General features: G+C 41.6%; 1 protein-coding gene across 1 annotated transcript; it reads left to right on the top strand.

Moving 5' to 3' along the window:
- Positions 1 to 2,283: 2,283 nt before the first annotated feature.
- Positions 2,284 to 13,785, top strand: tmem185 (transmembrane protein 185). Its single transcript, XM_038730728.1, has 7 exons — positions 2,284 to 2,498; positions 3,696 to 3,872; positions 4,136 to 4,343; positions 5,954 to 6,037; positions 6,217 to 6,393; positions 8,325 to 8,448; positions 11,113 to 13,785. Exons 1-7 carry the CDS (start codon positions 2,461 to 2,463, stop codon positions 11,361 to 11,363), a joined length of 1,059 nt encoding a protein of 352 aa, XP_038586656.1. The 5' UTR covers positions 2,284 to 2,460; the 3' UTR covers positions 11,364 to 13,785.
- Positions 13,786 to 14,411: the final 626 nt, after the last annotated feature.

The raw sequence follows: 14,411 nt of genomic DNA, 5'->3' as shown, positions 1-14,411 counted from the left end.
AGATGAAACCAATCGAACATGTGACCTGTCTTTGCCTGCAGATGTTTGGACGTTTAAATCCTAAATAATCCTCAAAGGTTTTATTTTTATATTTTTGAAGGTTGGTCTTTTCTTTGGTTAAGCATTGTTCTTTTGCTCTTAAAGATTTAACTGCATGTTGTTAATTTTGCGCTTCAGTAAGTGTTTACTATTCAGATGGTAAATTCTACCTGTTGTGTTGTGTTTTGATTGGGCTAGTATAAAGCACATTTGCGAATGATTGCAGTGTGTTTATATCATGTGAGCTGTGAATATGAGCTGACCTTACATTAATTGCCAATCTTTAGGTAACTCTCCCTCGTCTCACAGAAGCGTTATACATTTGTTTATATACTAGCTCATATTCTCACTTTGAGCTTTGGCAGCAGATTGATTTGTAAATACCAGTTTTCTCTTGTACTGTTTTGTTTAGATGAGAATATTTGGTCGATCAAAACTTTTATAATAAATAATATAATATAAAAGCAACAAGGTTGAGCCTTATAGCTCATTGTCTTCATCAGAATCAGAAAGGCTTTAACATGTTTCAGACTAAAACAAACAGAACTTCAAAGTGAAAGCTGTCTGTCTGGAAAGTTTTTACATTTATTTCTTCATATTGATCATGTTCAATAATAAAAGTTGTTTTTGCTCTGGTTGTTTGTGTAAATCTGTGCCAAAAAAATCCCTGGGGAAGTAAGCAGCAGCACGAGACATGTTATTGCTACTTTATCAAATCTCAAAGTACAAATTATGCATTAAATGAGAGGATAAACTAAATCACTTCCTGCTAGCCCAGCAGATTTATTCTAAGGTGTTATCCACGCTTGATGGCCGAGGGCTAGTGAGTGTCAAGACCATTGTCCGAAATGACAAAGATCCAGGAGTACATCAGGAAGATGGCCCCCATAGATGAAGGGCTTAGTGAGTCCTTCAGGCAGCAGAAACCCGAGGGTGAGGACATGGAAGACGAAGAACCAACATGGAGAGACAAGCCGCTGCACGGCATGTACCAAAGACAAATAGAAGATGTGGCTGATATCAAGAAATCCAGTGGCTGTAAAAGGCTGGACTGAAGGACAGCACAGAAGCACTAACCATGGCGGCACAAGAACAGGGACTCAGTACAAGATCAATAGCGGCTGGAGTCTACCACACCAGGCAGGACCCCAGGTGCAGACTGTGCAAGGATGCCCCTGAGACGGTACTGCACATAACAGCAGGGTGTAAGATGCAAGCAGGAAGTGCGTACATGGAACAGCATAACCAAGTAGCTGGCATAGTGTACAGGAACATCTGCCATGAGTATGGGCTAGAAGTCCCAAGGTCAAAATGAAAGACACCTCCTAAGGTAGTTGACAATGACCGAGCTAAGATCCTGTGGGACTTCAAGATCCAGACTGACAAACTGGTGATGGCTAACCAACCAGACATCGTGTTGATCGACAAACAGCAGAAGAAGGCTGCAGTGATAGATGTGGCAATCCCAAGCGACAGCAACATCAAGAAGAAGGAACACGAGAAGCTTGAGAAATACCAAGGGCTGAAAGAGGAGCTAGAAAAGATGTGAAAAGTAAGAGCAACAGTGGTGCCAGTGGTAATCAGAGCACTGGGGGGGCTGTGACCCCCAAACTGGGAGAGTGACTACAGCAGATTCCAGGTAAAACATCTCTCTGTCCAGAAGAGTGCAGTCCTAGGAACAGATATACTGCGCAGAACCCCTCAAACTCCCAGGCCTCTGGGGTGAGAGGGGGATTTTATATATATATGTGTGTGTGTGTGTGTGTGTGTGTGTATCCAAAATTGACCCATTAAAAGTAACCAATTAATCATTATCATCCCATCATCCGTGATGGTACATTTCTTCCCCAGATGAACAATAAAGGGAAGAAAAAATGTACAGTAGCCTAATTCTAAAAGCCTTAGTACAAACCGGAATGAACAAAAAAAAAATGTCATCAAAGCTTAGTAAGGAAAATAGACCATCCCCTTTTTTTTAATGAATGGAAAATTATACTGAAAACTATAACTTTTCTAACAAAGAAGAGTCTCATCTGGCCTTCCAAAGGCACTGAGATCCAGATGCACACAATTTAAAAACAACAATAATAGTCTTGTGGATCATGTGTTCGTCACAATGCTGAAAAGTGCCTTTCACATAAAAGTGTGTCATCCTGCAAGAGACCACTCTAACATATTACGCATTGATTGAATGTAATTATTTTTGTTACGATCCACTGGTCCTTGTCGGAAACAGTCACGTGACCTCCGAGGGCTTCGACAAAACAAATCGCTGTAATGAAACTGAAGCAGAAAAGAAACTCAGCCAGCGCCGACATTATCACAATGTGTATCATACGGATCAGGCGGTGATTTAGCTAACGACCCGGGGAACTAATGTTGGCTAAATAACCAGCCTTTTTTTTTTATTGTTTTAACACCATGAATTTAAGAGGACTGTTTCAGGACTTCAATCCAAGGTACGTTAACGTTAGCTCCCACCTAGCGCTTCAGCTAACTAACGTCATGTAGCCACTTAGCTTAGCAACACCGGGCAGCGTTTGTTACCAAAACATGCAGAAAATGTCCATGTTTATACGTGTGACATTTCATACACACATGTTTTGTAGCCGAACAGAGATGTACTGGAACTGTTAGTACAGTATTTAAAGCAACGATGAGCTATCTGGCTGAACAAGGCCTGGCTAGCATGCTAGCCAAGATAGCGTTTGGATTTGCTAGCGAAAGCGATCTGTACATATAACGTTAGTTAACTGTAATTTAACAGACTCTAACTGCAGCTGTTTGGACCGTTGATCACACAAGTTTCCAGCTGTTAGCTTAATAAAGCGAGGCAAGGTTGTTTTAGGCAGCACACACAGTAATAATAGCTCAGTGATTTTGACAGGCCCTCGACAGCAACGGTGCCAGATTTAAGATTGCAAGAAGTCAGAGCAGTGTTTCTCAAAAAAAACATCAAGTTGGATATGAATAGACATTTTAAGGTCCTAATGTAATGTCAGCCTGAATAGAAACTACAAAAAATAGCCGAAAGTTGTTATAATAACCATAAAAACACACTTATAATAATGGACAGGTTACAGATCCAGTGTGTTCAATAAATTATGTTCAGTGAGGTAAGTCAAGTTCTTCACATCATCAGAGGGCAGGTAGGTGTTGGAGATGTCAGGGTGTGCAGCACCGTTAATCTAATTAAAGTCAGGGTTAATAATGCAGGTTGGGAATATCAGCTGTTTTGACTGGCATTGTACTGTCTCCATCCTACCATGGTTCATTTTACAAACCCCTTTTTCACTCATCAACATCTTCTTTTCATTTTATTTGCACCTACAACGCTCACACGATCTTCTTCTCAACATCATCCTAACATTCAGGTTCCTCTTTTAAACGTTATCTTGCCTTTTCTAAAATGTGGACACTGATTAAGGAACATATTTCCATGTGGACTTTCTCTCATTCCTCCTTTTATGTTCCCCTATCTTCACGTGCACACATCCGGTCTTCTTTGCATTGAAAATCTTGATTAACTTAATGCGAGTTTCCCCTTCCAGGGCCTGTAACTGTCAAAACCCTAAATAGCAATGCACTGACAGGGTACATAGATGCATCCTTTGGTGTTACCGGTCATATCTGTCTCTCTCTGTCCCCTGTTCCAGTAAGTTTCTGATCTACTCCTGCCTGCTGCTGTTCTCCGTGTTGCTGTCCTTGAGGCTGGATGGGGTCATCCAGTGGAACTACTGGGCTGTGTTCACCCCGATATGGCTGTGGAAGCTGCTGGTCATCATTGGGGCCTCTGTGGGCACTGGAGTCTGGGCACACAACCCCCAGTACAGGTAGACTCTCACACACTGGCATTTATGGCTTACTGGTCAGTAGTTGGGTATTAATGGGACAACTGGGCTTCACTCCCATACTTACTCATGCATCTACTGTACATCTATGTTATTCCAATGTCTTCACTGTGTGTGATTTGTTTTGTTTGTTTAGCCTTCTAAATAATCTTGAAAGTGTGGACCTTGAAATGTAATCACAAGAATCATTAGTGTCAGTGTGGAGGAGCTTGATGATGTTTTGAATGTTGTGTATCCTCTGTAAGGGCTGAAGGGGAAACATGTGTGGAGTTCAAAGCCATGTTGATCGCGGTGGGGCTCCACGTTCTGTTGCTGATGTTCGAGGTGTTAGTGTGCCACCGCGTGGAGAGAGGAAACTACTTCTGGCTTCTCGTCTTCATGCCGCTCTTCTTCGTGTCGCCTGTTTCTGTAGCAGCCTGCGTCTGGGGGTTTAGACACGACCGCTCCCTCGAGGTAAGGAATCTGAAATGTGAGAGGATACACTGAGACTGGAGTAGGAAATCAGTACAAACTCGCTTTGGGCAGATAGTCTGAGTTTGTCTGTGTTTGGAGAGAGAGAGTCCCTGTATGTAGAGAAAGGTAAACACTATGCAGTGTTTCCCCTAGGATGGAGTTGTAGCAGCGGAGGTGAAGTGGAAAAAAATAAATTTGTGTGTGTAGTGCGTAATATGTCTGAATATAAAACCCCAACACGATCCACATTACAATAGCTGTTTTCCCATAGTTTTATGTGAGCTTAGATTAATGTTTTCGTGGTAGTCATAATCAGAGGGGTGGGGGGTTTGAAAAAATTATACATTTTCCAAAGAAAAATATGTAATTCCACATCTCATTGGGCCATTATTTTCACCATATCTCTGAACAAATGGATGGAAAAGCCAGAACAGATAATAAATAAACAAGGGGAGATGTTAGCTAGTGTAAACTTTCACTTTTTCCAGCAGTTGGGGAAACAACAGACAGACTTTTCTTGGTCTTCAGAAACTACACATCATGACACGGTGGATATTTTACAAGCATGGTCCAGGTAAAGGGACAGCCACCACGTTTTGAAAAGCTACGTTGTCAACATGCAGCGCAGCTGCTGCTGTGAACGGAATTGTGGGTTCAATAAATATTTGATTTTATTCACTTGAATCAGACATGAATTAGGACTTAATAAAAAAAAAAAAATTAAGATGTTTATTTTGTTGACGAAAAAGGACTGAAAAAAGCTTTAACTTAATTTTTCTCATGAATAATTGTTGACAGATTTTATCATAATTGTTTTGAATGTTCTACCTCAGATTTGTGAAGTGATCCACTGTGTGGCATCGTGTTGACCATAATGAAGAGTTTAAACCACAATTGACCCTTCGCCCCCCTTAGTTACTGTTGCTAAGTCCGACAATCTGTCTGCGCTGCCACTGTCTATTACTGCACAAATATTGTCACATTTGTTGGAAAAAGCGATCTCACAAAGAAGCAGACAGTTTTGCAGTTGCATTATAGATTTAAAGTTGTATTCAGGCTGTCAGACTGACTCAAATGGACGTGAAAAAATGAAAGATAGAAGCTAAAGCCTACCAGTCACACAGTACAACTGAACCACCGCATCCCCTGACGATTGAGACAAAAGACAACAATATGAATGATCAACGCTGTAAAGCTGGGTAGGCCTCTATTCATTATTACAATCATTAAAAAGCAGAATAGTCAGACTTTTTTACGTTACATTCAGTAGGAAGTTTGCTAACTAACATTACATGAGGAACAATCCATGACCGACATTTCCATTTTAGGTTTTGGAAAGAGAATAAATAACACAAACTGACCGATCGAGGCAAATCAGAGAGGTAAAATTACTATTTTTGTCAAGGGAGTCTTGTGGATTTGACAAGGGTGATAGAACGACTGTTTCTTGTTAAACAAAAAGAATTTAACTCTTTAAAAATATGTCCTTCTCTTTGAGGATCCTTTCCACGGTGTTGTCAGACCCTTGTTATGACAATTTGAGCCTGTCAGTGACAAAAACAAGCCCTTTAGACACAACACTCTGAACGTTTGTCTTCCCTTTTCCTCAGCTGGAGGTGTTGTGTTCAGTAAATATCCTCCAGTTCATCTTCATTGCGCTGAGGCTGGACAGGATCATCAACTGGCCTTGGCTGGTGAGATACACAAACACAAAATAGATGACACACTTCAACTCCACATTAATTAAATATGTTCATTATGCTTTCACAGGATGGGATACTCTCTGTGTTATTCCTCGTCCATGTGGTCAGATTTAAAGTCCCTGTTTGTGATGGTGCTGTCCTTCCCTTCATCTTCTTCATGACACCTGTAGGTGGTGTGTGTCCCGCTGTGGATCCTGATGTCCTTCCTGTGCCTTGTTGTCCTCTACTACATCATCTGGTCTGTCCTCTTCCTCCGCTCCATTGACATCATTGCAGAGCAACGGCGAACTCACATTACCATGGCAATCAGCTGGATGACCATCGTTGTGCCCCTTCTCACCTTTGAGGTTTGAATTTAGTTAATGTATTTGTTGCATCAAAGCACACATTTTTAAGTCTTCTTTTTTTTTTTATAAGTTGACCTGCTAAACAACAATGTTGAAAACAGTTAATATGTAACATTTGGTATATTGTATTTGATCTGTTTATTTGTTACTACAGAAAATAGTCTTGTTCATGTTATATCTTCATTTTAGACTTATTTTCTCAAACCTAAATTACACCCTTTTAAATGTTTTTCTTTAATATCTGTCCCATCAATTAAGTCCACACATACACAAATTAAAGGTTCAGTGTGTAAGATGTAGTGGCATCTAGTGGTGAGGGTTGTGAATTGCAACCAACTGTCCAGTCTACCACTGCCCCCTAACCTAACCTCCCAAGAGCGTAGGACAGCTACGGTGGCTGACAACAGCACCAAAGGTGAGTGGCCAGTCAAGAAATGAGGTTTCTTTACGTATATTTCTTAAGAAAGTTTATTTACTTTATTGTTCAGTGAAACCATATGTTACTGCGACTTTGCCACTGAAAGATAACGTGGAAAATGTGAGCCAAGAGTGTGAAATTCACTGTTTCTGCATCACAGTCCATTATAAACCACACATTAGATAAAGTTTGTACAAACATTGACAAGGGAAACACATCAGTGTTCTCTGTGATTATGGACTCACCAAAACTGCCCGCCAACAATAATATCTGGCTCGCTGCCATATTATGGTGCTTTGATAAATAAATAAATACTCACATAATCACTTCCTCTTTAGTTTTTTTTACGACAAAATAAAAGTGCAAGAAGCTTGTTTTCTGCAATACTGTATTTGGAGTTGAACTGAGCTTTTACTAAAATTCTGAGCGACATTAAAAGAGCCTGCTTGACACACCTCTGAAAGAGCCGTCTGAAAACGTGATTCCCCTAAACGTCCTCTGCCTGGAGACACTGGGGAAATCATAAAGCGTCTGTGGGTTGATGGATGCGGATCGAACACTGAAACCAAAACAGTGCACCACATGCCGTGATCTGAGAAACAGTCGCTGCAGAATCAATTTGTTGAAGAGAGGGAAAAAAAACTTCATGGAAAGGGGGACCCACGGTTATGTAGATATAAATGTGTCATTCGAAGGTAATAAAAACATAATGGTTCATTATGTAAGGTCTTTTTACACACCACTGAAAACATAATTATGGATCTTATATTGCATTTCTGTCGATAGACCCTAGAAATATTACACACTGAACCTTTAAATAACCCACTGTAGTAGTGCCTCTATTTTTAATTTATTTTTATTTAATAGGAAGGTTGGATCTAAAGGTAGTTATTGTAATAATAAAATGAGCCTGCTCTCTACTAATCAAAATGTGTGCAGTCTTTTTAAATGACAAATTAAACTCCATGTCCTGGACATGATGAATACCAGATGGCTTGATCGCAGACAAAATGTAAAGAAGAAAAAATACCTTACTGTTCTGTTTATGTAGGAAAATTAACAAAATCCTTAAATACTGTAAACATGTAAAACTTTAAGTACCCTACTACTTTTGTTCACTTATATTTTGTTGAAACTTTCTATTGGCATGATAAATTGTTTTATCTGAATTACTAAACCTACTTTATATTTCTATATTGTTTTTTCTTTTCCTTTTAAACAGTAGTTTTGCACATGTAATGATCCAATTCTACTTTTAGGTTCATTAAAATCTTTCTCTGATCATCTTAAAACCATTTTAGGCGGTAATTGAGTAGACTCTGTGTAACAATACTCCATTTAACCCATACCTCTTGCGTGTGTGTGCGCGCACACACACACACACACACACACACACACACACACACACACACACACACACACACACACACACACACAGCTTTGCAGAAATATGACGCTGCCTCATCCCAGTGATGGCCTTTGACTGTTAACATTCCCACATCTCTCTCTTCAGATCCTCCTGGTGCACAAGCTGGACGGCCACAACAGTCTGAGCTACGTATGTGTGTTTGTCCCGCTCTGGCTCTCGCTGCTCACGCTCATGGCCACCACGTTTGGGCAGAAGGGAGGGAACCACTGTGAGTATTTAAAGCTGGTAATGTGCTGCGGGCTGCTGAATATCTCCACTGCATTCCTTTCTGCTCACCGTGGTGATAATATACACTGCTCAAAAAAATAAAGGGAACACTAAAATAACACATCCTAGATCTGAATGAATGAAATAATCTCATTAAATACTCCTTTCTTTACATAGTTGAATGTGCTGACAACAAAATCACACAAAGATTATCAATGGAAATCAAATTTATCAACCCATGGAGATCTGAATTTGGAGTCACACTCAAAATCAAAGTGGAAAACCACACTACAGGCCGATCCAACTTTGATGTAATGTCCTTAAAACAAGTCAAAAGTAGGCTCAGTAGTGTGTGAGGCCTCGTGCCTGTATGACCTCCCTACAACGCCTGGGCGTGCTCCTGATGAGGTGGCGGATGGTCTCCTGAGGGATCTCCTCCCAGACCTGGACTAAAGCATCCGCCAACTCCTGGACAGTCTGTGGTGCAACGTGGCGTTGGTGGGTGGAGCGAGACATGATGTGCCAGATGTGCTCAATTGGATTCAGGTCTGGGGAACGGGCGGGCCAGTCCATAGCATCAATGCCTTCCTCTTGCAGGAACTGCTGACACACTCCAGCCACATGAGGTCTAGCCATTGTGTTGCATTAGGAGGAACCCAGGGCCAACTGCACCAGCATATGGTCTCACAAGGGGTCTGAGGATCTCATCTCGGTACCTAATGGCAGTCAGGCTACCTCTGGCGAGCACATGGAGGGCTGTGCGGCCCCCCAAAGAAATGCCACCCCACACCATTACTGACTCTCCGCCAAACCGGTCATGCTGGAGGATGTTGCAGGCAGCAGAACGTTCTCCACGGCGTCTCCAGACTCTGTCACGTCTGTCACATGTGCTCACTGTGAACCTGCTTTCATCTGTGAAGAGCACAGGGTGTCAGTGGCGAATTTGCCAATCTTGGTGTTCTTGGCAAATGCCAAACCTGCACGGTGTTGGGCTGTAAGCGCAGCCCCCACCTGTGGACGTCGGGCCCTCATACCACCCTCATGGAGTCTGTTTCTGACCGTTTGAGCAGACACATGCACATATGTGGCCTGCTGGAGGTCATTCTGCAGGGCTCTGGCAGTGCTCCTCCTGCTCCTCCTTGCACAAAGGCGGAGTTAGCGGTCCTGCTGCTGGGTTGTTGTCTCCTCCACATCTCCTGATGTACTGGCCTGTCTCCTGGTAGCGCCTCCATGCTCTGGACACTACGCTGACAGACACAGCAAACCTTCTTGCCACAGCTCGCATTGATGTGCCATCCTGGATGAGCTGCACTACCTGAGCCACTTGTGTGGGTTGTAGACTCCGTCTCATGCTACCACTAGAGTGAAAGCACCAGCAGCATTCAAAAGTGACCAAAACATCAGCCAGGAAGCATAAGAACTGAGAAGTGGTCTGTGGTCACCACCTGCAGAACCACTCCTTTATTGGGGGTGTCTTGCTAATTGCCTATAATTTCCACCTGTTGTCTATTCCATTTGCACAACAGCATGTGAAATTGATTGTCAATCAGTGTTGCTTCCTAAGTGGACAGTTTGATTTCACAGGTGTGTGATTGACTTTGAGTTACATTGTGTTGTTTAAGTGTTCCCTTTATTTTGAGCAGTGTACATGTAAATAACTTTCCTTTAACAGAGAAACCTTAACTATCAACAGTATTAATAAACTCATTTGTGTCTGCAACGATTATTCAATTAGTCGGTCCAAAGACAATTAATCGCCAACTATTTTGATAATCGATTAATTGTTTCAGGCATTTTCTTTTTTTAAGCAAAAATTCGAAAAATTAGCTGGTTTCATCTTCTTAAATTGAGGAATTGCTGCTATTCTTTGTCATTTATGATAGTAAATGAAGAGTCTTTGGCTTTTGGGCTGTTGGTTGGACTAAAGAAGCAATTTGAAGACGTCACTTTGGTCTCTGGAAAATTGTGATGAGCATTTTTCACAATTTCTTGACATTTCTAGACTTAACAATTAGTTGATTAAGCGTGAAAATAGTCGGCAGATTAGTTGATAATGAAAATAATCGTTAGTTGCAGCCCTACAATCGAAGCTTGCTGATGTTGAACTACTCAGAATATAAACTTGTACTCATTTAGCCGTCTTATTCTCTAATGCAGAAAAGCTTTGTCAGTTCTAGGGCAGCAAATAATACTTATTATCATGATCAGTTAATCGCTCTATAAAATTAATAAAAATGACCGTTACAGTTAGCGTCAGTGCGAGCAAACATCTTCCGACCAACAGTCCAAAACCCAGAGACGTAAAAAATTACTTAACAGTTACATGACAGTATTTTCAGTCGACCAACTAATTGATTAATCAACTAATCGTTACAGCTCAGCCTACTGCCCAAGATGTTTTTTTTGTTTGTTTGTTTGGGTCTTATACTGTTAAAAAAAACAGAGATATTTAGTTTATGGTCACATATGACAAAGAACAGCGGCAAATCCTGACATTTAATTGGTTAAAACCAGCAAATTGTTGCGTTTTGCGATCGATTAATTGAATAATTGCTGGTACCAATCAACCAAGTAATTTTTTGTGCACCTGTTGCAGTTGGCCAGTCAAAGTTGTCGTTACTGTTGCTGCACTGTTCAGCTCCGCTCTGTGCTCGTCTTCCTATAGGGTGGTTTGGAATCCGTAAGGACTTCTGCCACTTCCTGTTGGAGCTCCTCCCCTTCCTGCGCGAGTACGGTAACGTGTCCTACGACCTCCAACGCAGCGAGGACCCTGAGGCGGCTGAGGATCTGCCCATCCCCGAGCCGCCGCCAAAGATTGCCCCCATGTTCCACAAGAAGACCGGCGTGGTGATCACACAGAGCCCCGGGAAGTACTTCGTCCCGCCGCCTAAACTCTGCATCGACATGCCTGACTAATCTCAGAGCTGAAGTGGGGTGGGGGGGTGCTGTGCTCAGGTGTTCGAGTCACGGAGCCGAAACAGCAGAGCACACTGTGTTTGGTTTTTATCTGCTGGCCTGAAGGATTTTGCTCCCCTCCCCTAAACTCTGCATCAGCATGGCGGGCTGGGGTGACACACAAGTGCCAATATGGCGATGGAGAACTAATGGATCCAGAATCGTCACGTTGGTTTCACTGGCTGTTGAAGCAAAGACCTGGAGGATTAAATCATGGAGCCAGAACAGCAGACTGCTTTCTTTCTCACCTGTAGGTGAAGTTTCACTGTGTTCCTTACTCCCAGTTTTATCCGTTCTGAAGAAGCGTCTCACATCAGGGGAAACCGAAGCGCTGGACCTGCGTGGACTTTAAACATTTGACTCTATAACAGCAGTAGATGTTTGCTTTAGGTTCAAAGAGTGTCTGAATCAAAGGTGACGCTTGCCTTGCTTTGTGATGGGGACCATTGGAGAGGCGCTCTGGCTTGAATTTGGGATCAGTGTACCCTTATTGCTGTGTGTTCTCACATTTGACCATGCAGGTGGAGAAAACAAGCGCGGTGGGGTCAAAGGGAAGGGTCAGATTTATTCAGGTCTGTCTTGGTCAAATGCTCACATGCTGCCCCTGTGGACAGTGAAAGAGTTATTATCCCTCCTGCTCATACTGGCTGTGAAGTGATGCCATCCTAATGTGATTCTGATCCTCAGTTCTTGCTGTACGTAGAAACGTATTCAAAAGTGCAGCCACACCGGAGCATCTCTGAAGTGACAGTCCTGTCAGTACGATTCCCTCTAGGGCCGTAACCAACGCTTGTTTTAATCGTTGGTTAACCTGTCGATTATTTTCTCTGTTAATCGATTTAGTTGTTTGGCCTGTAAAATGTCGATCAGTGTTTCCCAAAGCCCAAGAGGACGTCTTCGGATATCTTGTTTTGTCCACAACCCAAAGATATTCAGTTTACTATCATAAAGGAGTACAGAAATCAGAAAATATTCACATTTAAGAAGCTTGACTGCTGGAGCCTCTTTAGCTTCAGCTGGAAGTCAGAATGCATCATTATAAGGACACTTGATTTTGTCCCACGTTTCTTACATTAGTGTTGAGCTTCATGGCCAGTGTGGACAGAGAGAACGTTTACAGCAATCATTAACTCCTTTAATGTACAGTACTTTGGGCAGATCTGAACTAATCTGAGCATTTTCTTTAAAAAGAGAACAATGGAAATGGCACTTTGTAAAACCTGTCTGACCTGTCAGTTTTTTGTATTCCTGTTTTTGTTGTTGATGTAAATATCGGAAGTTGTTAAGTTAGGGACCAGAGTGGAGACGGCAGGGTTTGAAGGTGGGAGGCAGGGGGGGGGAAAGTGTATTTGCAAACAATCATCCACTCCTGTTTCAATGTAACAACCATCTGTGCAAATGCTCAGAGGTCACCATATTCAATGAAGACAGAGTCAAACCGGTTGCGAACCACCGAATAAGCTTCTCAATTCCCTTTCTGGTTTGTCCAAAACTTTCTGCCATTCGTAATTGCACGGTATCTCCCATGTGAGACACCTAATTCAATAAATACATGTTTGGGGCCCTGTAACAAATGGTGTATTTGGGGGGCCGTGCTTTGCCATCTGCTTGTTTAAATAGAAAAAATAATAATCCTACACATTGGCTTTAACTAGTTTATTTTTTTTTTATCCACATGTGAGTAGTGAAACTCCTGCGATTCCCTGTCTGTGTGCGCACATTGCCAGATTTCCTCACTTTCTCAAGTTACTCAGAGTAAAACTACGTCTCTTGTGTTATTTTTGTTGGACAGGCTGACTGCTGGAGTGTCCAGCATGCTGTGTGTACATTTATTTTCTACATATTGTCTTTTTTTCCCATTAAATTGGTCTGATTTGCTCATTACTCTGCTGTCTAATGCTGCACGTAGAGCAACCTGAGGTTCTCCTGGTGATGGCTGGTGGATTTCCAGCAAGCACCAGACATTGTCCACATATTTATTTTAGAATTCAACTGAGGAAAAATACAAATCCAGCCTTAAACCGCATGATGTCATAATGTTACGTCAGTCATTTGCATCAAATCATGTGATGTACTTGATTTACCAGTCTCAAGTGCAGTAGCGGTAATGGATGACTTCCTGCACTGCATCACATACTCAGGCTACAGTCGGTGTTTCTTCTTCTTGCCTGCGTTTGGCCAGTCGTCCACATGAGGTAGAAGAAGGATACTGATTAGTGGCTGCTGTGAGTTTTCATGTGCAGGGTTATAAGTCTCCTTCAGCTTCTGCACATTGAGCATATCAAATGTAGTCAGAATGATGCGCTGATGTTGTTTACTGAAAACAGCTGGGTCAAGTAAAATGTTTCAGTTAATTAGCTGCATAAACTTTGCACAACCAGCATGTTTTGGCTCTTTCAATTTCATAATTGTTGCTGACCATTTTCAGCTGCAAGTTTTATATTTTTTTTTTGTGGGTGTTTTTCCTAATGCCTCGGCATCTATTTGTTTCCGTGAGTTTTAAGGATGATATGAGAATAACTCTCAAGTCTTGAAACTTGCTCGAGCTGAGTTATCAAGTATAATTTCAGTCTAAAATAATGTAACTATGACAAAATTGATGCAGCTCATTACAAGTGATCACACAACTCAAACAAGTTTCAATAGTCGTCACATATTTATATCCTACAGAAAAACGTATTTTAAAAAAAATGGGAGCATTTTTTGTAAACCTGTTTCAAGTTATTTATATTTTTATAACCTTTTATTTAACCAGCAAAAGTCTCGTTGAGATTTAAAATCTCTTCTACAAGAGCATCCTGGCCAAGAAGGGAAGCAGCACAAACAGGGTTGCAGACATAAAACACACGACTTACAGGATCATAAAATATCGCAAAGGTTAATCAGTATTTGTCACAAGCCATCAACATCTGTGATCAAACAGGAGCAATATAAATCTGTCGCAGCATGTAGATGTACCTGCCTCCAAGTCATTTAAAATCTTATTTATAGAATGTGAGGTAAAACGTG

The sequence above is a fragment of the Micropterus salmoides genome, unplaced genomic scaffold (assembly GCF_014851395.1).
Source record: "Micropterus salmoides isolate LMB-PRFRI ecotype aquatic unplaced genomic scaffold, ASM1485139v1 Ms_hic_scaffold_2, whole genome shotgun sequence".
Classification (NCBI taxonomy): domain Eukaryota; kingdom Metazoa; phylum Chordata; class Actinopteri; order Centrarchiformes; family Centrarchidae; genus Micropterus; species Micropterus salmoides.
The sequence above is the reverse complement of the archived record's forward strand: the minus strand, read 5'-3'. Positions and strand labels throughout refer to the sequence as shown.